The following is a 25,112-nucleotide window of genomic DNA, read 5'->3' as shown; positions in this document are numbered from 1 at the left end:
TCGCTCATGTGCTTCATGGCGCTGAGGAGCGAAGTAATTATCCAGCTTTCTTATGGCTACGTCATATGGATCGATATCATTGTTTATATCCTCTTCCACATCCGCTCCAGGAATATTGAAAAAGATTTCTTGTAGTCCAAATCCCCCTTGTGCGAGCAACAGATCTTTTTTCTCACTGGTATCCGTCACTTTTGAGGCACGCAGATAAATTTCGAATGCTCTCTTCCAGGTATACCATTTACTGCGACGTTCTGCTAATGGCACATCCGCATAGGAGAAAGGTGGAAGGTTCGAGAAACCTTTGAATTTATCCATGCTGCTTGAAATGAACACAGAACTATATATAAATATTAAAAATGAATTAAATAAAATCAATGTTTGTTTACTTTCGATCGGCTGAATTTCTTTCAGAAGCTTTTATACTCGCACGCAATCCCACACAAGATAGCGTTGTTTTCATCCAATGAAACTTTTATTTTACCTCCAAATTCCAGCAATAAGCAGTCCTTATTTCCTCACCTCAGAGTATTTTTTCCCAAACACCAACCAAAACAGCTACTTCAACAAAATATTCTATACCATCCTCGTCGCCACTTTGTGATGGTTTAGGATCGAAATAAAACACGTGTGTACTCTACTTCATAACCCGTATATCTGATGTTTCTCTGTTCTCACATTTACTCTTTACATTTATAGTTCACAGATACAGAATAGACTGTTTACCACAGTTGCCAAGCAATCTGAACGTAGCGGACGAAGCCACCAAGTGGGGGAAAGGCCCTTGCTTTGACGCTTCCAGTCGCTGGTTTATCGGGCCTCAGTTCTTGTACTCGAATGAACTAAATTGGCCACAGTCGGTACAGGGGATTTCTTCTACCGATGAAGAGTTACGTCCATGCAATGTCCATCAAGTAGCACCTCTATCACTGATTCAATTTGACCGTTTTTCGAACTGGCATCGCTTGCTACGGACTGTAGCTTATAGTAAACGTTTTGTGAACGCCAGCAAAAAGAAAATGCAGCAACCCTTTAAGAAGGAAATCCTAAGTCAGCAAGAATTGCAGAGCGCTGAAAATTTGTTATGGAAAATTGTTCAGCTAGATGCGTACACAGATGAGATCACCATTTTGCAGAAAAACGAGCGATTGCCCATTGATGAACACCAAACGGTGGACAAATCAAGTGCGCTTTTTAAATTGACGTCGACACTGGATGATCAGGGAATTTTGCGCGTTGATGGGCGCATAGGTGCTCTACAGGTAGCTTCGGCAGATCAAAAATGTCCCATCATACTGCCAAGGCATCATCGGGTGACATTCTTGGTTGTGGATAGCTATCATCGAAAGTATCTACATGCCAATTCTGAGACGGTGGTCAACGAAGTGCGCCAATGTTTCTATGTGCCACGGCTGCGAGTGCTGGTAAAAACCGTAGTCAACCGGTGTCTGTGGTGCAAAATACAAAAGGCTCGACCATCCGTTCCTAGAATGGCACCCCTACCTGCGGCAAGACTGTCCCCTTTTATTCGACCATTCAGCTATGTTGGCTTGGACTACTTTGGTCCTATCGCCGTGAAAGTGGGTCGTGCGAACGCTAAGAGATGGATCGCACTTTTTACTTGCCTCACAGTGCGGGCCGTACATGTTGAGGTAGCCTTCGACTTATCTACGAAGAGCTGTATCTGCTGCATCCGACGCTTCATAGGCACACGAGGTGCCCCGATCGAGATCTACTCCGATAATGGGAGAAATTTCATCGGAGCCGAGCGCATCCTGAAGGATCAGGTTAGACGGATTCATGAGGATTCAGCAGTTGTCTTCACCAACGTCGACACAAAGTGGATATTCATACCACCTTCCGCTCCTCACATGGGTGGTTCCTGGGAGCGGTTAGTAAGGTCTGTCAAAATTGCAATGAGCAGCCTTCCCCAAGAGCAAAAGTTGGACGATGAACCACTGTATACCGTAGCAGTGGAAGCTGAAGCTATCGTGAACGCACGTCCATTGACTTATTTGCCATTAGACGCGGCTGAACAAGAAGCGCTTACGCCAAACCACTTTTTGCTCGGGTCTTCAAGTGGCGTAAAACATCCGACCGTGAAGACGAGAGATCATTCTTCAGCAGTAGGCAGCACGTGAAAATTGATGCAGCACACCCTTGATCTCTTCTGGAAACGATGGATCAAGGAGTACCTTCCTACATTAACGAAGAGAACAAGGTGGTTCGGGGAAACGAAAATGGTGCAGCCAGGAGATTTGGTTGTGATCATAGACGATTCAAGGCGGAACGGATGGGTTCGGGGAAAAGTATGGTTGGTGACCCCAGGGAAAGATGGTAGAGTAAGACAAGCAGTAGTCCAGACGTCGAACGGATTGTTCCGGCGACCCGTATCGAAGTTGTCGGTATTGGAAATAGACCAGATAGGTAAAGCTGAAGCTGATAGCCATCTTTACGAGGCGGGGGATGTTGCTACTGGCAACGCTTCCGATTACACATCCAAACCAACCAAACAGAACCGAAGTGCCAGGTTCTTAGAACTGTCACAATTGTTGAATTAAACAATAGAAAAACGATTACTTAAACTAGAGGAAGATAGGTTCTATTAATTGGAAATTTTCACTGATTGATTTGTTTATATTAAAATACGAGGTGAGCAGTACATCATATAGAAATATAGAAATAATGATTATATTTCTAAATTGAACGTAAAAAATATTATATTTTCTAGTGTTCATACACAATCACATTCGCCATTGCTTAACCTAAAACTAATTTGTTCTGGAACAAGGAAACAAAAAGCACTGAATTTGTAAGGATTTCTTTTTTTTATATATATCTTTAGATTACGTAAATTCCTGAAATAAATATTTTTTGTAGCTTAAAGCACTACGCTAACGAGAATCGTGCGTTATTCCATCCGTTCCCGAACAGATGCAGTACGTGGTTCATTCGCTTCACTAACGTCCCAACTTTCATTTGCACTCCACTGTTGATGAACGTTCGAAAACCGCAAGGACGCGTCGATCCTCCGCGAGAATGGTGCAGGTCTCGTGGCGCTAGATGACTGTCTTGTAGATGATTAGTCTGGTGCGTAGACGTAGACTTTATTTGATCTAATCGTCTTTAGGAGCCCAAAGTAAACACGATTTCCTGGTTTCATGCTTCTTCGAATTTCTCTGCTGATGTTATTCTCATCGGTCACCAGTGACCCTAAGCATACGAACTCATCGACCACCTCGATTTCTTCACCGAAAACGAAAAAATCGAAAGTTTGTGCAACGATGTCAATGTCACTGACGAACCGATCAGTTCTATTCTGTATTTCGATCGACTTGGCAAACCCCATTTCCTGTTTCGTTCGAGTTGTTTATAAATTCGAATATCTATCGTTCTGTTGTGATGTAGGCGAGATGGTAAGCGTTGAACCACTGCGGCGCTCTTCTGACGCGAGAAGATCGTCGAGGGGCTTGTATCACTTGCGAAAATTCAGCTGCTGGTTCACGACCAGTCGATGACGTCGCAGTTGAGAGGGTCGAATTTGTTTCGTTTGGTAACGGAAATGATTTCGAACCGGACGACGCTCGATTCGATGATTCCAATCGGTGTTCCGGTGAGGGGACTGGAGTACGCATCACTACAGGTGTGTTCACGTCGCACTCACTCAGCAGAATGTCTAGCGGTATACTTAGTTTCTTGTTTTCTCGATGGGTCATTGCACCTCGGCTCTTCAACTGGTTTATGTGAGAACGGATCAACTTCCTATTATCGACCCATACGTTGTACATTACACAGCCGATCCTCTCCACTACCGTTCCTGGTGCCCAAGTCCACTTATTGTTGACGTACACTTTGGCGTAAACGGTATCCTTCGGAACGAACGACCTGGATTGAGGATTGGCTTGATTCTGCATTGGCGGTGCTTGGTTGTGCGGTACACGTAGAAGTTCCAATGATGTTCTGAGCTGACGATTGTACATCAGCTCCGCAGGCGATCTTCCATCTGGCGTATTCAGATTTGGTGTGGTTCTGTAGGTAAGTAGGAATGTATCTAATGCCATTTTGATGGAACCTTCTCCCTCCTGAATCTTCCTGACCGCCCGCTTAAAGGTGTCCACAAATCTTTCGGCTTGCCGTTGGATTGTGGATGGAATGGTGCTGTTGTCACGTGTTCCACTCCATTTTCAACGCAGAACTCCTTGAATTCGGCGCTTGTGAAATGCGTGCCATTATCGGACACTAAGACTTCTGGCATCCCTTTGTTGGTGAACACACTTCGTAGCAGGTTAATTATAGCCTTCGCTGTGATGGACTTGGTCGGAAGAATTTCCTGCCATTTACTATATGCATTCACTACGATGAGATAGTACTCGCCTTCCAGTGGGCCAGCATAATCGACGTGAATTGTCTGCCAAGGAACCACGGGTTTTGGCCATGGTACTGGTGCTGCTTTTGGCGGAGATCTTGCTGCTGACTGTTACAAGCTCGAACGTAGCTAGTGATCTCATCGTCCAAACAAGGCCAATAGACAAAGCTGCGCGCGATTGCCTTCATCCGTTGGACTCCTGGATATCACTTATGCAGTTGATTCAGGCATCGCTTTCTGTAAAGTGCCAACCTGTCACTGAACATAATACTTCCATCGACGATCGACAGCGCTTCCTGGCGGTCGTAGTAGCGCAGTAACTTTTGGTCCTTAATTTCGGCACGATTTTTCGGCCATCCGTGTTTGATGAAACGGTAGACTTTCTGGAGAACTGGATCGGAATTTGTGGCTAGCTCTACCATCCGAAAACTGAGTGGAAGCTGACTGATTGTGCTGTTGGCTACAGATTTTAGGTCTTCTTCGAGGTTTGTGCAGGCTACTACAAAATCTTCATCGGGTTTGATGTGCTGATCAATTAGACGCGACAATACATCCGCATTCCCGAATTTATCTGTTGCGACATATTCCATTGAGAAGTCATAGGACAACAGTGTAAGGGCCCAGCGCTGGAGGCGATTAGCTGTATATACCGCTATACCCTTCTTTGATCCGAAGATCCGCAATAGTGGAGCATGAGGAGTTCGTCTAACGGGTATCTCAGCGAGCGCATATTCGGGACAGACTTCCCGTAATAATTCACGGCTCCCAAGAATGAACGGACACCAATCAGATCGCGAGGGGGAGGCATGTCCTGGAATCCCTTGATTTTATTCGGATTCGGGCGAGGTCCGTCTTTATCGAGCAAGTGGCCCAAATATCCGAGTTGTTCCCGTCCAAAAGAGCACTTTTCTGGTCGAATCGTAAACCCGAGTTCTTGAATGCGCTGAAGTACTGCGTGCAAGTTTTGCTGATGTTCTTCAGGGGTCCTACCACCGACGACACCATCATCCAGATTCCGACGTGAAGCGAAGTCCTGCCAACATGATGTCTATCATTTGCTGGAATGCTCCAGGAGCTACCTTCACTCCGGGAGGGAGCCTGTTATATTGGTATTATGTGGAGAAAACCTCTCAATCTATCAACTGGGGGAAAGACGACGGAGAAAAACAACGATTACTAAACTTCAAACCGAGAGAGGAGAAACTTTGCATAGCACACAACAAATTGAAAACAACATGTTAGACTACTTTAGTGGACTATATGCAGCAACAGAAAGCGGAGAGCAAGATGTCGATGTTTTCAGATGCGATCGAATAATACCTGAAAATGACGAAACAAACACTGCATTAATGGCAGAGATATCTACCACCGAGATTCTCCGTGCCATACGCACATCGGCAGCACATCGCGCTTAGGCAACTACGGCGATAATCTTCGTATTATTCAGCCGGGTGACGTCTTTAGAGAACCCCCATTGAACTGACAGGAGCCAACATATTGGGTATCCCACTGACAGTTCTGCTTGAGATTTTGCTAACGATCCTAGCATCAATCATAGCACCCGGCTGGTATTATTAACAAGACACTCTAAGGTACACCAAGGCGTGTAGAAGTATATCCTAAGGTGGGCCAACTTGCTAAAACCACTCTTCAGCCATCTTGGAAGTCTACTGTGTTTTGTTTGTAAACAAAACACAATACGCTAGTGCCGAAGCTCGCTCCTGATCAGTCTGTCTCTTTCACGCTACAAGCAAATAATTCCCCTTCTGCTTTCTTCCGTACTGCTTTCATATACCGCTCCCCTACCCAACTTAGTGACGAAACGGCCTCACCTAGTACCATAGACCCGTCTTGAGGTACACAACAGCAACTCAGACAAACCAACCGCACATTAGATAAGTCGACATTTCTTCAGAACATTGATGAACTAAATCTTGACGACACAATTGACCCCATCAATCGTTCGAGATCCTGCGATGAATCGTCCTTTTTCGAAGTGTTGGACGAAATTCGTCCAAACAGTTCAGTTGCACAACAAACTGACAGACTTGTTGTCGGAAATCGGCGCGTGCAAATTATATCGCAGCAAGAGTCTCGAACCACTCTCCAAACGGTTGCATCTACACCGGCTGTGCCAATAAAAAATTCGAGTAAACCTTCTGTCAACGAGTCTTCGTCTTCATCTTTTGCTCATGATAATGGTAAAACTAACCAGCCGCAATCTGTCATCTCCGGTTATCGTACCTCGTCCAGCAACAAGAATTTAATCGGTGCTAATGTTTGCCGGCCTAGCACGGGGATTCTGAGTGTTGCCAAAATTGGACAGGATACTGACGAAATGGCAGCGTTCTATGTGACTCCGTTCACTCCAGATCAAAAAGAGGATGACGTAAAGCAACAAATTCTGGATATTGCAAATGTGGACTCATCGTTGGTAAAAGTCGCGAAACTAGTTCCTCGTGGGAAAAGCCTGGCGGACCTGTCCTTTGTTTCTTTCAAAGTGTCCGTCAGCAAATCTGTGTCCAATGTGGTCAGCGATCAATGGTACTGGCCAGAAGGAGTTACCGTTCGAGCTTTTGATCAAACGACGCAGCTTCTACTCGTCCGAAACTGTCATAGAGGTGGCAGAAATCGAACAGCCGACATTCAGCATTGAGGACAACTCGAGATGCACACTAACAGGCTCTATGGACTGCCCTTATCCTCTCGACACAGTCGAGCCTTATTTCATCGGTTCCTGCCGCAGTCGTCCCGGCCCTGTGTTCGATATTGGAGATAGGGCAGTCCAGCCTGTTCCGTCAGGCATGTATAATTTTATTTCGACCAGATCTACCCCTGATTCGCTGTTTGGTTTCAGCGATACACCGTTCAATCGGCAACACTCTTCAACTAGTCATACGATTTATCACGAGCTATTGTCAATCTGAGTCCGCACCGCGCGCATCAATGATGTTCATCGAGAACCGGGACGTACCGCCGTTTGCACTATGGAAACCCCTGATCCCCCCACCACAGTCGGGCCACTGCTTCCAGTAGTCATCAACCGTCCCGGTCCTGTGTGCGATAACACTCCTGAATGAAGATTACAAAATCCTCGGTCGTGTAATGAAGACTCGATTAGAACACGTGCTCCGAATCCATCGGCTACCACGCGAAGTGCAGAAAAGCTGCAATCCAGGGCACTCGATATTCGAAGCTACTCTCGCAATTAAAGACAAAATAGCAGAGATTATCGCGAGAAAGAGGAGAGGAAAATTGATCTCAAACGATCTAGACCACGCGTTCGATCGGGTGTCGCACTCCGTAGTCTATGGAATTGATAAAACTAAAATAAAATCGTGGGGCACGTTGGATTTCCATTATCCACAATTAGCGACTTCATCATATGTCCCACGATTTTTTAGTTTTATTATTATTTTAGTCTTATCAATGCCCTAGACCAGGGGTTTTTAAATAGTGCTCCGCGGGACATTTGTGCTCCGCGAAGTTATAGCAAATACTCCCAAAAATGTTTTTTTTCGAGTTGGGTTTTCAAACTCGAAAAAAAAAACATTTTTCAATCCAATTTCACTGGGCATATAGTGAGTTATTTTGTTTACTCCGGGTCAGATCAGGGGTACGACTAAAACGTGAAATCCCTCATATTGCCAGTGTACCCAATATTGCTGCGGTTCACTGACATTTTGGTTCAATCAATTACTGTTGTTCACATCTCGGTCCGGTTATATAGTCGAATAGTGTCTAACTTTAAACTCCATGTTAAATGTAAACACTTCCATGTGAAACCGAAATATGAAAATCGCTCATGCAGTTAGAATAAAGCAGCGCATTTTTCGATTTCGATCCTCGTAAATGATATGTTGATAAACAAATTACGCCATATTTATTTTGATTTTGGGTAGCCCTAAATTCAATTGATGTCTAACCCCTGGGTCAGATGTCGTGTTACTGCGACGCGCAATTGGCGATCTAACGTACAAATCTACACCTAGGCGGCGCTGCGGTGAAAGTGATGATGGTTTTAAATTTTGCCATGTGAGCTTATGGGAGGTTTGTAATTCTTTCCATAAATTACAATGTTATAATCATAATAGATTATTTGATTGCGATGAGTTTGGAAGAAATTGATTTCTGTGCAATTTTATATATAACATGTTATTTATTTACCTCTTTCAGCAGTGAAAACTATAAAAATGTTGACAATGGTTGAATTAAAGAAGGAAATTCGAGAGCACAAACAAACACAAGTAGAAAAATGCACGATTCGTGCAAGTGAGAACTACCTTGAAAAGCCCTGAAGTAAAATATACGTGATTTGTTTTTGAGTTTTAGGTTACATTAGCATCATTTTCTTAGTTCAAAAACAAAATCCAGATGTCTCACCGATCGTTTACGTTTTGCGTTAGATCGCCAATTGGCGATCTAACGTACTAATCTACACCTAGGCGGCGCTGCGGTGAAAGTGATGATGGTTTTAAATTTTGCCATGTGAGCTTATGGAAGGTTTGTAGTTCTTTCCATAAATTACAATGTTATAATCATAAAAGATTATTTGATTGCGATGAGTTTTTAAGAAATTTAATTCTGCGCATTTTTATATATAACATGTTATTTTCTTATCTATTTCAGTAGTGAAAATTGTATAAATATTGACAATGGTTGAATCAAAGATGGAAATTCGAGAGCACCATCAAAAACAAGTAGAAAAATGTATGGTTCTTGCATGTGAGAACTACCTTGGAAAGTCCGAAAGTAACACATACGTGATTTGTTTTTCAATTTTAGGTTACCTTACTGCTACTTGCATAATTATTTTCGAGCTTTTAGTACATTATTATGTTTAATCACAATTAAACCGTTTAACTTAAAAAGTTTTTTCTACTTATTTTATGTTATTAAGAGTTTCGGATATTTGTTAGACTGGTGTTGCGCTAACTTGAGGTGTTGCGTGAGCAAACAGAAACTTTTCTAGTTTTTCAAAACCTATATTTTCCTAGATTGTTTGGTTAAGAATTCCTGAAAATTTAATTTAATTTTTGCTATGTTTAGTTTTTATATATATACTTTAACTTGATCGAATAGAAATTACTTTCTATTCATTTTGATATGGAAATGAAAGAATTTTCAGTGTTAAAGAAAACTTAAAAGTTGATTTGAATAATAAATCAACACTTTTCGCACAAGGTATATGTGCTATTGAATTCTACTGGATTAATTCAGAGAGAGCCTTTCGAAATGGAGGTTCGTTGCGACCATTGTTTGTGGATCACATGTCTGTCACTAGGTTGCAACACGAGAAATCACCCTCCAGTTTTGTATATGAAGAATCAGCGGATTTTTTTGCAGGATTTTTTGAAAGGGTGTTCGAAAAGGCATCACCCGTTACAGAATTACAATTGTGATAAGCTTTGATTTTATTCTTGGCTCTTCAGTTTTAGTGTGTAAAAATAACTAAGATAGTCATGTTGAATGAATGAATTGTCTATGTTTGGAAATTATACCATCAGTGTCATCCTTCGTTATTTTTTTTAAATATTCATACAGTGACTCAAATCCGTAATCGTACTTCACCATGCAGATCTCTTTTCCCTTCTTTTGAAAGTCGAAAACGAGCTTTCGGAACATTCTATTTAGATAAAGTCATAGTGTCATATGAGAGTTAAAAGGTTTGCTATCTGTTTTCGGAATAATGATTTTTATTTCTCTACAAATCTTTCTTTGGCCTTATCTATGAGTTTTTTGGTATATTCGGAAGGAGTAATTATCATTTTTTTCATCAAGTGGTTTTTAAAACCGTTATTTATAGAAATTTAATGGTTTCTAAATTTCCTACACGTATAACTTCCTCAGTTTTTGCCGGGATTGATGTCGGAAGATTGTGGAGGAATATCAATAACTTTTGAGCAATTGTAATGTAATTATTTACGAACTTTATATGTCTTGAGCTCTGGGTCATTGGCTTGGCAAAACTTGAATCCTCGATTCCATCCCATTTTGTTGACACTTTGCTTCATATTTTCCTTCAGGATGTTCAAGTAAACATTCTGAACCAATACACCATCGATGAAAACCATATTGCTTATACATGCACCCTCATATCATCCCTCCACCAGCACCATGTTTAAACGTTGCTTTCAGTTTTGACGTAGAACTACGTCTTACATTAAGGGTGCCAAATCAGAAAACAGGTCACGCTTTTATGAAATAAAGTTAACGTTAATAACTATTTTTGCTGTGAACGGATTTTCACGATTTACATACCAATCGAATCGGGAATTCTCTAAAATTTGTTTGATATAATATATATTACTACCCATTGTCTGTATATGGTTTAAATTGACGAAAATTGGAAGCAATCTCATTTCCCCATACATTCGTTCTGTCCATTTGTGTGATTTCCCAAACAGAGCTGTCAATAACGAGCAACGAGGAGAAATCGTAAGATTTAAAGTCTCCGTGTAGTGATCCCCGATTTTTGAAATTAATCGTTCATCAGCTAATCGAATAGTTTTCAGCAGTTTGTTATTCGATACGATTAATCGGCCCAAATAATCGATTAATCGATTAATCGCCACACTGAGAGAAATAATTAGTTGTATTATTATTTCTCATTTGCTAGAAAGGATGACAGCTGCGCTTATCTTGAGCATGAGAAAGTAATGCTACTTTTTTCGAGACCAGCCAATATTAACAGAAGCGTTTTTTTGAGAATAGCGAAAAATCATGAGAAGTGTTTATATTTCTAGTAGCTTTGAGCCATCAATGTATGGCTCTGTATGCATGCTATAACAAACGCTTGTTTGGCGCTTGATTTACGTTGTACGAACGATTCCTAGAGGTGCGATTCCACTGAGGCAATACTAAATAACAGGTAGCATGATATTTGATACTTGCGAATATTGTTCTTGTTGTTGTTTCCATACGGTGCCAAAGATATATGGATGTAGTTATATGATGTGGAATAATGGTACTGGTGCAACAAATATATAATCGACTGCAGCCGAGTCTATGTCAATTACGAAAAAGGCCACCGGAATAGCGTTCGAGGTAAATTTTTAATGCAATGACATGAAACAAATTGTGACATACGATAGGATTAGGGTATTGTTCTGCGAGGGCGATAATGAATCATCAATGAATTATCAACAACTGTTTCTACAATTTTAAATACCATTTCAGGGCGATCAAACTATTCTACCAAACAGTTATAATTCACAGCATTATAAAATAATATCCGCGACTTGAATAAAATAACAGCGTAGTTCTACGTCAACAATGCGGTCGTGTCTTGGACACAACCTCTTATATATTTTTTTTACATTTAATTCGTCGTAGGCTTCCTTTATACGAAACAATCGGAGCCAAAAATATCGAATTAGGACCCATCTAAGGAAATAACATCTTACCAGTAAGACATTGATGAGTTTCATGCTGTTTGGAATAATCAAATTGGAGTTACTGATTTTTTTTACTGAGAAACGGTTTGTCCCTTTTTGCTGGGCATTCAAGTTACCCTTCCTAGGCACATTGCAATTTTTTTTTGTTTGTTCAATTAGTTTTTTTGATGGTGTAATGGATCAGAATGTTTACTTGAACATCCTGAAGGAAAATATGAAGCAAAGTGTCAACAAAATGGGATGGAATCGAAGATTCAAGTTTTGCCAAGCCAATGACCCAGAGCTCAAGACATATAAAGTTCGTAAATGGTTACATTACAATTGCTCAAAAGTTATTGATAAAGGGTGTGTCACATCAAATTGCATCACGGAAAAAACGCTGTAGAAATTCTCCCAGTAGACCGATCCTTTTGAAAATTTTAGACAGTAAAATAAAAACTATTAAACAACTTTTGGCATTTTCTTTTTATTCATACTTCGAGCCCAAGCCCGTATGCTCGCACCTTCCTCTTTACCCCGTCCATAAGGTTCTGTACAACGTCAGGTTGTAGTTTTTTTTGAACTGAAATCCATTTTCTCTTGAAGTCCGCCTCCGATTTGACAACTTTTGGGTTCTTCCGGAGGGCCTGCTTCATAATCGCCCAATATTTCTCTATTGGGCGAAGCTCCGGCGCGTTGGGCGGGTTCATTTCCTTTGGCACGAAGGTGACCCCGTTGGCTTCGTACCACTCCAACACGTCCTTTGAATAGTGACACGAAGCGAGATCCGGCCAGAAGATGGTCGGGCCTTCGTGCTGCTTCAATAGTGGTAGTAAGCGCTTCTGTAGGCACTCCTTCAGGTAAACCTGCCCGTTTACCGTGCCGGTCATCACGAAGGGGGCGCTCCGCTTTCCGCAAGAGCAGATCGCTTGCCACACCATGTACTTTTTGGCAAACTTGGATAGTTTCTGCTTGCGAATCTCCTCCGGAACGCTGAATTTGTCCTCTGCGGAGAAGAACAACAGGCCCGGCAGCTGACGAAAGTCCGCTTTGACGTAGGTTTCGTCGTCCATTACCAGACAATGCGGCTTCGTCAGCATTTCGGTGTACAGCTTCCGGGCTCGCGTCTTCCCCACCATGTTTTGCCTTTCGTCGCGGTTAGGAGCCTCTGAACCTTGTATGTACGCAGGCCCTCCCGCTGCTTGGTCCGCTGGACGAATGAACTTGACAAATTCAGCTTATTGGCGACGTCCCGGACCGAACTTTTCGGATCACGTCTAAACTGCTTAACTACGCGCTTGTGATCTTTTTCACTGATGGAGCATCCATTTTTGCTGTTCTTCACCTTCCGGTCGATGGTTAGGTTCTCGAAGTATCGTTTTAGTACTCTGCTGACCGTGGATTGCACGATTCTCAGCATCTTACCGATGTCCCGATGTGACAACTCCGGATTCTCGAAATGAGTGCGCAGGATTAATTCACGACGCTCTTTTTCGTTCGACGACATTTTTCCAAATTTACGAAAAATTGACAGTGAAGCATGGCCAACGTGATCTATACACTCTTATCTGATTATAAGCGAAAGCTGAAGATATAATTCCTAAAAATTAAATTTCTACAGCGTTTTTTCCGTGATGCAATTTGATGTGACACACCCTTTATTCCTCCACAATCTTCCGACATCAATCCCAGTAGAAAACTGAGGATGTTATCTGTGTAGGAAATTTAGAAACCATTCAATTTCTAAAAATAACGGTTTTAAAAACCACTTGATGAAAAAATTGATAAATACTCCTTCCGAATATACCAAAAAACTCATAGATAAGGCCAAAGACAGCTAAAGGTAGTTGCAATGAATAAGGATTACCATACTCATGATGGAATTCGAAAATTGACCAACGCCTTCGAAATTGAGTAGAGTTTTCAACCAGTGTACGATTATGAGTTTGAGTCAATTTTCATACATTAGCACATACATTCGCCATTTGTAGAGAAATAAAAACCATTATTCTGAAAACAGATAGCAAACCTTTTAACTCTCATATGACCCTGTGACTTTATCTAAATAGAATGTTCCGAAAACTCATTTTCGACTTTCAAAAGAAGGGAAAAGAGATCTGCATGGTGGAGTACGATTACGGAAAAACAGTCCGACAGCTCTTCACACGTCAGTCAAGAGCACAGTTTCCTAATTATCGAGAGGCGTTATAAATGGGAACCAATTTAAAATTAATCGACTTTCTCCGCCAGAAACTGCTTTGTGCTAACGAATACGCGGCATATCAAAAATTTTGACAGCTTTTTGACCTCGCCCGAATATTTGCCTAACAAAACGCATGTGGTGAAATGTGGCAATTCCCGAAACAATGGTTCGTTCCGTTCGAACAATGCAACATTTCTTACTAATGAAGGGACTGACAGCTTCAGGTAACGTTCGTTACGATTTAATTCTGCTCCTGCCCAAAGTTCAACTCAATCATTCATCGATTGAAATTCAATATTTTCCGCTACATCGACAGGAAACGCTTTCAACGCGTTTCCCAATAAAAGAATGGACATTCAAACGCAAAATCGCACCTTCCGAAAAAAAAAAATACATATACCGAGGGGACTGTCGTGGCGCGCAAATTTCCTTATTTTTTTTTTGTTTTCATCACATGCATATAAAGAGGCGTTAATTTTGACTTATTGACACCATCATCGGCAAAACGCGTTGAAAAGTGGGGGAATAACGAACTTTGCTGCCTGCCTGTGTGGCTGCGGTGGCTGCTTTCATGAATCTTTAGGGAAATCATGATGCCGATCGGCGCACTTGGAAACTTTCGCGCTCAAAAATTCCATCAGCCGACATTACATTTTGTTGCCAACATATGTAATGTTATTATGACATGTTGATATGGGAATGGAGCGACACCGATATGCAATTATAGCGGCCGGATAGGAATTTCACTTTTCTCGGCCACCAGCAAATCTCCCCAGAGCTTCCGGGGTTTTTGTTTATTGACTCCCTGTGCAATGTTGGATAAGCTGTTTGCGGTGTCTTTCACCACCTCCCAAAGAAACGAATCAAACTGTCATTTTTGATATGACGCGCGCGCCCGCGTGTTTCCTCCGTGTGTCATATTTGCACGGCGTTCACGGACAGATAAAATCAGTGCCTCTGTGATGATGTTTCGCCACCACCTGTCAGGGTCTATCAACAAGCAATCGGCATGTTATGACAGATAAAACGCAAAATGGGCCGATCGTAAATCTTGGAATGATTGTTGGCTGGCTTCATAAAATAAGTAACAAACCGGTAGAATATCTCTCGCAAATCATCCGTTGCATTTGGGGGTCTATTAAGCTGTACTTGGATTAGAGCTGGCATTGGTGGATTTTTAACAGTTATCCCGAGGCGATAGTAAATAAAAAAACGGCATTTTTTTGCTAATAATATTTCATGTGGATTTAATATACTTCTTGATGTTGTACACTTTGTGAGAGGGAATGTAAATACTTCATTTTCTTTTCTGGCGCGCAATGATAACGTTCGATATTTTTGTATACGCATTAGTTGCTCCAAATTAAAGTGTAATGATATAATTCTTGCAATTTATATATGTACAGGAAACGGTTTTTTTTGTGCGATATTTTTTGTGCGGTATATGAAAAGAAGCATATAGGGGAACCCGGGGCAAGAGTGCCACCTTAAGCTAATACGCGTTTTTGAATGCTCTTTTGTTATATTTTTTCCATTTGTTTTTGCGAGTTTGTTCATTTATACTTCTATTTAGGTGTAGCTATGCATCAAATTGTTCAAAAGTTATGTTTACTATGAAAATATTTCATTTACAAAAATGATGTTTTTGACTTGTATTTTCCCAGTACGGGGCAAGAGTGCCAATCTTATAAAAATATAATTTTTGATGAAAAAAGCACTGTGAAATTCACGGTGGTTCCAAAGAATGCAAACTCAAGTTCTGGTGGCGTTCACGAAAACCGGCAAGCCAATCTTCTCCGGCCAATTTGGATGTTTTATGGAAAGAGTGATCTAAATAATTTCACTCTGCGGTTTTATACCATAGGTTCGGGATGTCGTGTGTTGTCAGCCCATAAAATAACTTCTGCATATTAAGGATGTTACTCACGAGTTACTCCTCCTGTTGTTTTGAAAACACAGTTTTAAAACGGCCTAACTTCTGCACATATTTGGCCAATGTTCTTCTGGGCAAACTATGTTCCTCCGCAGCTTGTCTCCATGATTTACAGAATGTACGGCAACAACCATAGTTTCCATCTGCCACTGGTTTCGGAACGAAATCCGTTCATATTTACAAACCATGACCACAACGAACACAACCACGATTACACTATTTGCGTTTGACGGATCGAATTCGAGGTTACGACTATGGCATTTTTGCCCCGGTAATAATGGCTCCTTCTGCCCCGGAACTTGAGAGATAACCCATATATTTTTTATTGAAATAAACGCGTACGATTTAAATTAGTTCATACAGTAAGTTGAATAAAAATGATTATTCTATTTGTATTTATGGGTGGAGTCATGCAAACATATAGAAACTGAGGGTATTTCGTTAATTTGCGCCTGTGCGTTCTTATATAGATTGCAGTTGTAAGAAGCTCAGTTAGTATTTGTCTATTTTGCAATAAAAAATGTTTAAGGTTCTGGCTGATAATATGTGAGATATATACAGTATCTGTATAAAACAAAGTTCTGTAGTTAAATAATTGTGAAAGATGGAAATAGGCAAAATAATCAGATGGGCACTCTTGCCCCGGGTTCCCCTATGACGAAGTTATCGTCCATTTGGTTTTTTTCGATAGTTTATATGTATTTCATTGCGAAAAAAGGTGTCGACATAGGACTGTGATTGTGTGTAGTAATTGCATTTGAATTGAGTTTTTCAATGTTCAAAATCTGTAATTTTTTTCTATTCTGATACATCAAACGGAAACCTAGAAAAAAACCGTTTCCTGTATCCATTAAATGGGTTAGATGAGATAACGTGGTAGATTCCGGAACCACATTCTGTTCATGAATGTACACAAAAATACAATTAAAGCCATTACTACCCTCTTCATCTATTTATTCAATTATGCAGAAGACAACAAGGAACAATCATTTATCTTTTTTAATCACATGTCTAAATAGTTAAGATCTACATAAATATAAGCCTAAGTCAAATAAATCTATGACTATATGATCTGCTGTAGTGAATTGATCTCATTGGGTTTAAGGGTTGATTAAGTTCTACTTATGTATAGGAGAGGGAAAGGAGAATGAGCATGTCCATTCGCGGAAGTGAGGAAGTAACGACTAAAGGGTGTGTCACATCAAATTGCATCACGGAAAAAACGCTGTAGAAATTCGCCCAGTAGACCGATCCTTTTGAAAATTTTAGACAGTAAAATAAAAACTATTAAACAACTTTTGGCATTTTCTTTTTATTCATACTTCGAGCCCAAGCCCGTATGCTCGCACCTTCCTCTTTACCCCGTCCATAAGGTTCTGTACAACGTCAGGTTGTAGTTTTTTTTGAACAGAAATCCATTTTCTCTTGAAGTCCGTCTCCGATTTGACAACTTTTGGGTTCTTCCGGAGGGCCTGCTTCATAATCGCCCAATATTTCTCTATTGGGCGAAACTCCGGCGCGTTGGGCGGGTTCATTTCCTTTGGCACGAAGGTGACCCCGTTGGCTTCGTACCACTCCAATACGTCCTTTGAATAGTGGCACGAAGCGAGATCCGGCCAGAAGATGGTCGGGCCCTCGTGCTGCTTCAATAGTGTTAGTAAGCGCTTCTGTAGGCACACCTTAAGGTAAACCTGCCCGTTTACCGTACCGGTCATCACGAAGGGGGCGCTCCACTTTCCGCAAGAGCAGATCGCTTGCCACACCATGTACTTTTTGGCAAACTTGGATAGTTTCTGCTTGCGAATTTCCTCCGGAACGCTGAATTTGTCCTCTGCGGAGAAGAACAACAGGCCCGGCAGCTGACGAAAGTCCGCTTTGACGTAGGTTTCGTCGTCCATTACCATGCAATACGGCTTCGTCAGCATTTCGGTGTACAGCTTCCGGGCTCGCGTCTTCCCCACGATGTTTTGCCTTTCGTCGTGGTTAGGAGCCTTCTGAACCTGGTAGGTACGCAGGCTTGATCCGCTGGACGAATGAACTTGACAAATTCAGCTTATTGGCGACATCCCGGACCGAACTTCTCGGATCACGTCTAAACTGCTTAACTACGCGCTTGGGATCTTTTTCATTGACGGAGCATCCATTTTTGCCGTTCTTCACCTTCCGGTCGATGGTTAGGTTCTCGAAGTATCGTTTTAGTACTCTGCTGACCGTGGATTGGACGATTCCCAGCATCTTACCGATGTCTCGATGTGACAACTCCGGATTATCGAAATGAGTGCGCAGGATTAATTCACGACGCTCTTTTTCGTTCGACGACATTTTTCCAAATTTACGAAAAATTGACAGTGAAGCATGGCCAACGTGATCTATACACTCTTATCTGATTATAAGCGAAAGCTGAAGATATAATTCCTAAAAATTAAATTTCTAGAGCGTTTTTTCCGTGATGCAATTTAATGTGACACACCCTTTACTCAAGCTATCATAATCTGATATGCGTGAGTATACCCTTTCGAACTTTTAAATCAGCAGTCAATCAAATGCATTATTTGCATTTTTTTACATAACCAAACAACATGCTCGATATTATGACATCCTGGACCACAATTACATAAAATGTTGGTAGCAAGACCTACACGATAAAAACGTGAATTGACACATACAATACAATAACTGATAAATGCCTATTATTGGTAAATGGAGAATAATTCATTATACGCATCAACTCGCATTGTGAGCTAACGCCCGAATTTACGCAAAAAGATTACTCGTTGCGTCGGAGACGAAAGCGAGTGGTTAGTGCAATCGAAAAAAACATACCCGTTTTAATTGTCAAATTGTTAACTTTTTTAACTATATTCACTGTTCATGTTTTAAGCAAAAAAATTTCTGGATAAATTTCCTGTTTAATGGTATATAACACAACATATGTCGCAAAAACGATTTTGAATCATGTGCGTTTGAAAACTCTAAATGAGTCGTTACATTTTTCGTAGAGTGCCCCCCCTATATAGAAATCAAAGACATAGTCCTATTTCAAAACTATACATACTTGCGACTAAATTATCCAGTTCTCAAATCATTCCCATCCATCCATCAAATGCTCTAAGTTGCGCGTGACATGATTTCTAATAGCAACAAAGTTCGACATGCAACTAAAGCACAAACAGCCACGCGCAACCGAAAAGGCAAATTTTCCCATCGTAAAGCAGGGAAATAGAAGGAAATCGAACGGTGAACGGCGTGGAGTTAAATAATTTTTTTTGAGGAAACTCTTTTATGTCCCTATCTACCGCACAAAAAAAGGTTTTTTTTTCAAATTGTGTACCTTACACGATTTTTAATTAAGTTTAAATTAAGTTTTGCACGATCTTTTATGAAATTCTTTGTGCGGTCCCTATCCCCCTCACACAAAGAGGTTTGCCTGTACTTTTTGGCGATATTTGTAAAACCCACCCAAAATCTAAGTGTGTACAAGAGGAAGCTATTGTTTCCACTTAACCAACCTTGATTTCCTCATCCTCATTCGTTTCTGTTGAACCTGAATGTTCCTCCCCTCCACCTACTTTGTATTCGTTCTCAATATCAAACGAAGCATAAAGGTTAAGTTTTCTTAAATGTTTGTTATCGTATTATCTGCATTATGTGTGCTAATGAAACCACTGTGGCATTTCTTTTCTGAAACTAAAATCAAGTAGCTAATTCTGTATAATAGAACATTCGATCCGAACAGTCATACTAGAGCAGAGTTTCTCAAAGTGATCGATTCCAGTTTCTCAAGGGTCGACAAAAAATAAATTTGATTTTGGGGATCGACGAGGTCTGAAAATCGACCCCTATGAAATAACACAAGTTTTTATTTGAAATATTCAAGATGCTGCATAAGTTGCGTTACGTGAACCACCCTGCTATAAGAATGACTAATATTTTAGTAGAAAGTATTTTTGCTGTAGACGAATTTCATGCCAACTCGACTGGCCGTTGGCAGCACCATCTCAGATAGTAAAGAAACGTTGTGGGTGTAAAGACATGGGTCATTTAAGTAACTTTGCATACTTGAAATATTCGAAAGACAATTAGACTACTTTTTGGAAAAAGCCAAATTTTTTTTCTTAAATTTTTACAAAAATTTATAACTCAAAAACTATGATACCTACAAAATTTATATCAAAGGATAAAATGTAGGAAATTGTTTAAATTTTAACGAAAAAATACTAAACAATTTTTGGAAAAAAATTTCGCTGAAAAAAAAGTTATTTTAAAAATTAAAATTCATTTTTTTCAAAAACGTATTTTTTTTAAATTCCCAGAAATATATATATGATTAGCCCTTAAAATTTCCAACAAGTCGTCCATATATCGGAAGATGGGCAATTTTACAGGGAAAAAGTATTTCTAACAACTACTTCTCTATATTTTCTTTGAAAAAAATACAACTTATCCTAATTTTGTTTGAAGTCAAGATAGCGATATAGTGTATTCGACAAAGTTTTATATCATATTAAAATGTGAACTTTTGTCGAAGGCGTCAACTTTCTATCTGTTATAGTTTTTGGAATGTATGTCATTTTTTGTATGAAGACTCCTGAATAAAAAATAATGTTTTGCTCGTAACATTTTTGTGTGTAAATTCTCACGTTTGACATGTTATTGGCATGTTTCCGAATAGAGAAAAGAGAGCACGCAGAGCATGTGAATTGCGATAATTTATACATAAAAATGTAACGAAATAAACATTAATAGTATTTTTTCAAAGAAAAAAATGAAAAAGTTGTTGTTCGGAAAACTTTTTCCATGTAAATGTGCCCGTCGTCCGATGTATAAAAACTAGTTGGAAATTCTAAGGGCTATTTATATCTATTTATTTCAGAATTTTAAAAGCATATGTTTTCGAGAAAAAAGAATTTTAATTTTAGAAATATTTTTGATCCAATGAATTTTTTTTCCAAAAAATTGTAGATGTTATAGTTTTTAAATTAAGATTTTTTAAAAAAAAAGTTGAAAAAACTCAAAATTTAAAAAAAAACTACAAAAAAAAATATCAGACCTACAAATTTTTAGTCAAAGAATGGAATATAGAAAATTATTTTGGTTTTCATTAAAAATTATCAAAAAAAATTTTGGAAAAAAATTTCATTCAAAAAAAATATTTTAAAAATTAAAATTCATTTTTCTCAAGAACATGTGCTATATCTAATTCTGAAAGAATTAGATATAGATAGCCCTTAAAATTTCTGACAAGTTTTCAATACATCGGACGATGGGCACATTTACATGGAAAAAGTTTTTCGAACAACTTTTTCATGTTTATCTTTGAAAAATTGCTAATAATGTTAAATTCGTAACATTTTTTTTGTATAAATTATCGCATTTTAAATGCTCTGCTAACTTTTCTCTATTTAGAAACATGTCAAGAACATGTCAAACGTGAGAATTTACACACAAAAATGTTACGAGCAAAACATTATTTTTTTCAGGAGTCTTCATACAAAAATGACATATATTCCAAAAAATATAAAAGATAGAAAGTTGATGTCTTCGACAAAAGTTTATTTTTTAACAAGATCTAAAACTTTTTCGAATACACTATATCGCTATCTTGACTTTAAACAAAATGAGGATAAGTTGTATTTTTTTCAAAGAAAACATGAAAATGTTGTTGTTAGAAAAACTTTTTCCCTGTAATAGTGCCCATCTTCCAAATTATGGGCGACTTGTTGGAAATTTTAAGGGCTATTCATATATATATATATATATTTTTTGAAATTTTCAAAAAATGCGTTTTTGAGAAAAATGAATTTTAATTTTTAAATTAACTTTTTTATCAGCGAAATTTTTTTGGTTATTTTTAATGAAAATTTAAACAATTTCCTACATTTCATCCTTTGACATGAGTTTTGTGGGTATCATAGTTTGTAAGTTATAAATTTTTGTAAAAAATTAAGAAAAAAAAAATTGTTTTTTTCCAAAAAGTAGTCTAATTGCTTGAATGACCCATGTCTTTACACCCACAACGTTTCACTTCTATCTGAGATGGTGCTGCCATCTCCTAAGACGAATTGGCATGAAATTCGTCTGTACATTTTGAAAACTCAACAAGACAATGAGCATATGCAAGATGAAAAGAAAAAAATACAAAAAGTACAAGATGAAAAAAATTCGGAAAGTAAAAAACTTGAAGAGGTTCGTGCATGATAATGTGTTTGAGCGTACAAGTCCTTCAGGCACGTTTTAAATTACTCTGTATTTTAAACATATACGCGATTTAACACGAAGGAAGTCATCATCAAATCCGTGTCCGAACATGCTCCTGATATTTTACTGCAATACGTGCTTGAGTTTAGGTTGCAAGTTCATTTGCGTTCTGAAATACGTAGGAGCTTGAATGATAATATACTTATCTTCTAATTTAGTTCAAGAGATTACAACGTGTTTACATAGCTAAATAAAGTGATTGTAAAAGAATCTACAAAATGTTTGATTACCTATGAACATGGTGTAACAAAAAAAAACTTTTTTCAGAAAACTTGAGATGGGTCGCGAATAGGATTGGGTGATCTTAGATCGATATTCAGAAGATCGATATTTTCTTTTCCGATTTCCGATTTTTTTGGATCGATTCTTTGTTCTCCAAAAGCGAAAATTGATCTTGCCTATCTTTTTGATTGTAAATTTGTTTTTCAGCGAACATTAATTTTAATCTATCGACTATTAGTTTTTGAAATAATTTTTTTTCAGTGTAGAATATCAAAAAATGATAAAAAATATTTAGCCTTTTCCATATGTTAGTCTAGATAAATTTTCGGAAAATTAAGTATGCCAAGCTGCTTAATTAGGTAAGGTCTTCACGCCCAGAAAGTTCTGAGAGGGTCATGCCCAGAGTCCTGGCACCCCTATCTCAACCAGTGCAAATTTAGCGTAGGCAGCATAAAACTAGGCCCGCGGCTCACGTATCAAAGTAAATAAAATACCAGGTATATTACTCTCCGCTTTTTTCATGTAGTGGTAGGCAAAGAAAAAAAGCAAAAAATAGTTTTAGGAGAATCCGCGATAACAGTGGCAGTGATTTTAAAAATAGCTTCTTTGTATTGGAGAGCAATATGGCGATGTAATATACCTGGTATTCTATTTACGTTGCTCACGTACCTCGCACATAATTCAATCGAACTGTCATGGTTAATTTTGTTTGTTTCGCAATATTTTGATGGCGTTTTCGGTGTTTCGTTTCGTGTTAACTTACAAAGTTATGTTTAATTTTTTTGAGGCGGCTGTTGGAAATCATATGTTAATCTTGTTAGGCTACGCTGATAGCACCGGTTATATGCCTTGTTAGCGAAGGAATTTTGTGCCGAAGGTCACCTGCGATCATCATGCTGGACCAAGCGGAGCAAGTTTTCTACGTCTTTTAGGGTGATTAATGGCTCCGATCAGTACGATCTTACGCACTGAATTTATAATTCATTCCAGGACTGAGGCGGTTCAAATGATTTTTGTGGATATCGGCGCCTCGATGATGATACTTTTCGTTGGATTCATCGCAACAGGGCCACCCGGTATAAGGTTTATCGGGCCTGGGGCTCCCGTGTAGGTGGTTGTATATCTTGCGTCGTGTTTATGGAAATAATCTACATACTGGAGATCGCCTGGATTTTGATTCTTTGCCTCTTTAGTATGGTTACTTTCGTGTTCACTATTTTCTGGAACATTTGTGAAAACCCGGATCTGCGGTCCCATCGGAGCGATATAGTTTTGACGTAATTTTGTAAGTGTGTATTATTACTCGTGGAAAAAACGCTTGTTGATGAATTTGTTTTAAATTCAGATTTTATGTTCTCTGCCGGGGTCAAACAAGAGGATATGAAAATTCGTGACCAGAGCAAGGTTGAAGCTTTCTGCAAAGATGTGGAAAAGTGTGAAATCATGTTCATCACCGCTACTGTAAGCTATTCGCTGATTATCCTCAGTTTGGTGCAATATGTGCTTGGCAGTAAATTATGCACATATTCGGATCATGAAAAGTTCCAGGAGCTTCGGGAGATGCAGAATCTGATCGAAATGGAATACACCGTTTTGTCCGAAGGGTCGTTTTGAGGATACGACCCAGGGAATTTTGTTCGAGCACAGCACTTGATATTGCCAGCAAGTCACGCAACCGATTTGCAAAAAAAAAAATTATAAAAAAATGTTTCAGATGTTCTTACATTCGTTCGTATAATCATTGTATCGTACTATTCGGGTGAATAAGTTGACATAACTCCCGATTCTTTGATCAGTATTCATTAAGTATTAAACTTTACGTTATTACAAATGACCATTATTGTAGCTCCAATCGTTTGTTCCATATCTGTTAAATTCTTCCTACGTAAATCATATGTAAAACATAAAAAAGTTTGTTTCTCTCATTTACGCCAAATTTCTCAACGTATAACTTTTATCTGACTTGTCTTTCTATGCGCACATTTCTTTACACTATGCTCTTCTTTGTTACTATCAATAATTACATCAATGGGACTCAGGTTTTGAATCCGATAAAACTACGGAAAGAAGGAAACAAGTGAGCAAGTGTAGGATTTTGGTTTCGTTGTCGGAACCAAGTGAACTTTTCAGGATGGTTTTGTCCCTGTATTTAGAACCAGAAAAAAATGGAACTAATAACTTATACTAGGGGATAAACTTTCGGTTTTGAAAAGAAATTTCCTGCATCTATGCATCTGAATCGCATTATAATAACATGATAACAATAACCAGATTGATAACTGTTTTGGAAAATTGACTATCCGAGTGTATTTAAATTTGAAAAAAAGGCACCTTATTTGTTTTTTTTCATATCGCAGCAAACTACATTTGTACTGTGTTTAGTTTCTCAAACTTCTAAATGATAAGGAGAAAGTAACGTAAGTTCCCCGACCAATAAATGCTTGGAGGACACACGTGGAAAATCAACAGCCATGGGAGCAACTCGAAGAGACGTTCGTAAGATCTTGACCAATAATGTCACCAGCGTATCGAATTCGCCTAATAAATGGATATATTTTGAAAAAAATATATTTTATTTTACTCGAACTATACTTTTTACGGTTTTGTTTCTCTGAAATAATTGTAGTGGATGTCATTTTTGAGGAAGCATGTTGGTTACTGTTCCCTAGCTCGTAGCCTCGTCTGGTTGAACCTGGTAAATCGGATTCATCAGATTTGCTGGTGGCTTGGGTGGATGCACCTGACAGGTACGAATTC

General features: G+C 39.2%; 2 protein-coding genes and 1 pseudogene across 2 annotated transcripts; 2 read left to right on the top strand and 1 right to left on the bottom strand.

Moving 5' to 3' along the window:
* Positions 1–1,016: 1,016 nt before the first annotated feature.
* On the top strand, positions 1,017–2,138 carry LOC129765589 (uncharacterized). The gene has a single exon (XM_055766002.1). It carries the CDS (start codon positions 1,017–1,019, stop codon positions 2,136–2,138), a length of 1,122 nt encoding a protein of 373 aa, XP_055621977.1.
* Positions 2,139–3,383: 1,245 nt separating this feature from the next.
* Positions 3,384–4,953, bottom strand: LOC129765588 (uncharacterized protein K02A2.6-like). The gene is made up of 4 exons (XM_055766001.1): positions 4,635–4,953; positions 4,372–4,562; positions 4,095–4,327; positions 3,384–4,026 (listed from the first exon to the last, which is right to left on the bottom strand). Exons 1-4 carry the CDS (start codon positions 4,951–4,953, stop codon positions 3,384–3,386), a joined length of 1,386 nt encoding a protein of 461 aa, XP_055621976.1.
* Positions 4,954–6,701: 1,748 nt separating this feature from the next.
* Positions 6,702–24,893, top strand: LOC129765587 (uncharacterized; annotated as a pseudogene).
* The last annotated feature ends 219 nt before the right edge of the window (positions 24,894–25,112 follow it).

The sequence above is a fragment of the Toxorhynchites rutilus genome, chromosome 2 (genome assembly GCF_029784135.1).
Source record: "Toxorhynchites rutilus septentrionalis strain SRP chromosome 2, ASM2978413v1, whole genome shotgun sequence".
NCBI lineage: Eukaryota > Metazoa > Arthropoda > Insecta > Diptera > Culicidae > Toxorhynchites > Toxorhynchites rutilus.
Note: the sequence above shows the minus strand (reverse complement) of the source record. Positions and strands in the feature narration are given on the sequence as shown.

Coding starts and splice junctions, on each gene's coding strand:
- LOC129765588 (XM_055766001.1), bottom strand. CDS start 4,953: ATGGAATATGTCGCAACAGATAAATTCGGGAATGCGGATGTATTGTCG. Junction 4,563..4,634: donor GCTGTCGATCGTCGATGGAA/GTATTATGTTCA, acceptor AGTGATATCCAG/GAGTCCAACGGATGAAGGCA. Junction 4,328..4,371: donor TTATGCTGGCCCACTGGAAG/GCGAGTACTATC, acceptor AGTAAATGGCAG/GAAATTCTTCCGACCAAGTC.
- LOC129765589 (XM_055766002.1), top strand. CDS start 1,017: ATGCAGCAACCCTTTAAGAAGGAAATCCTAAGTCAGCAAGAATTGCAG.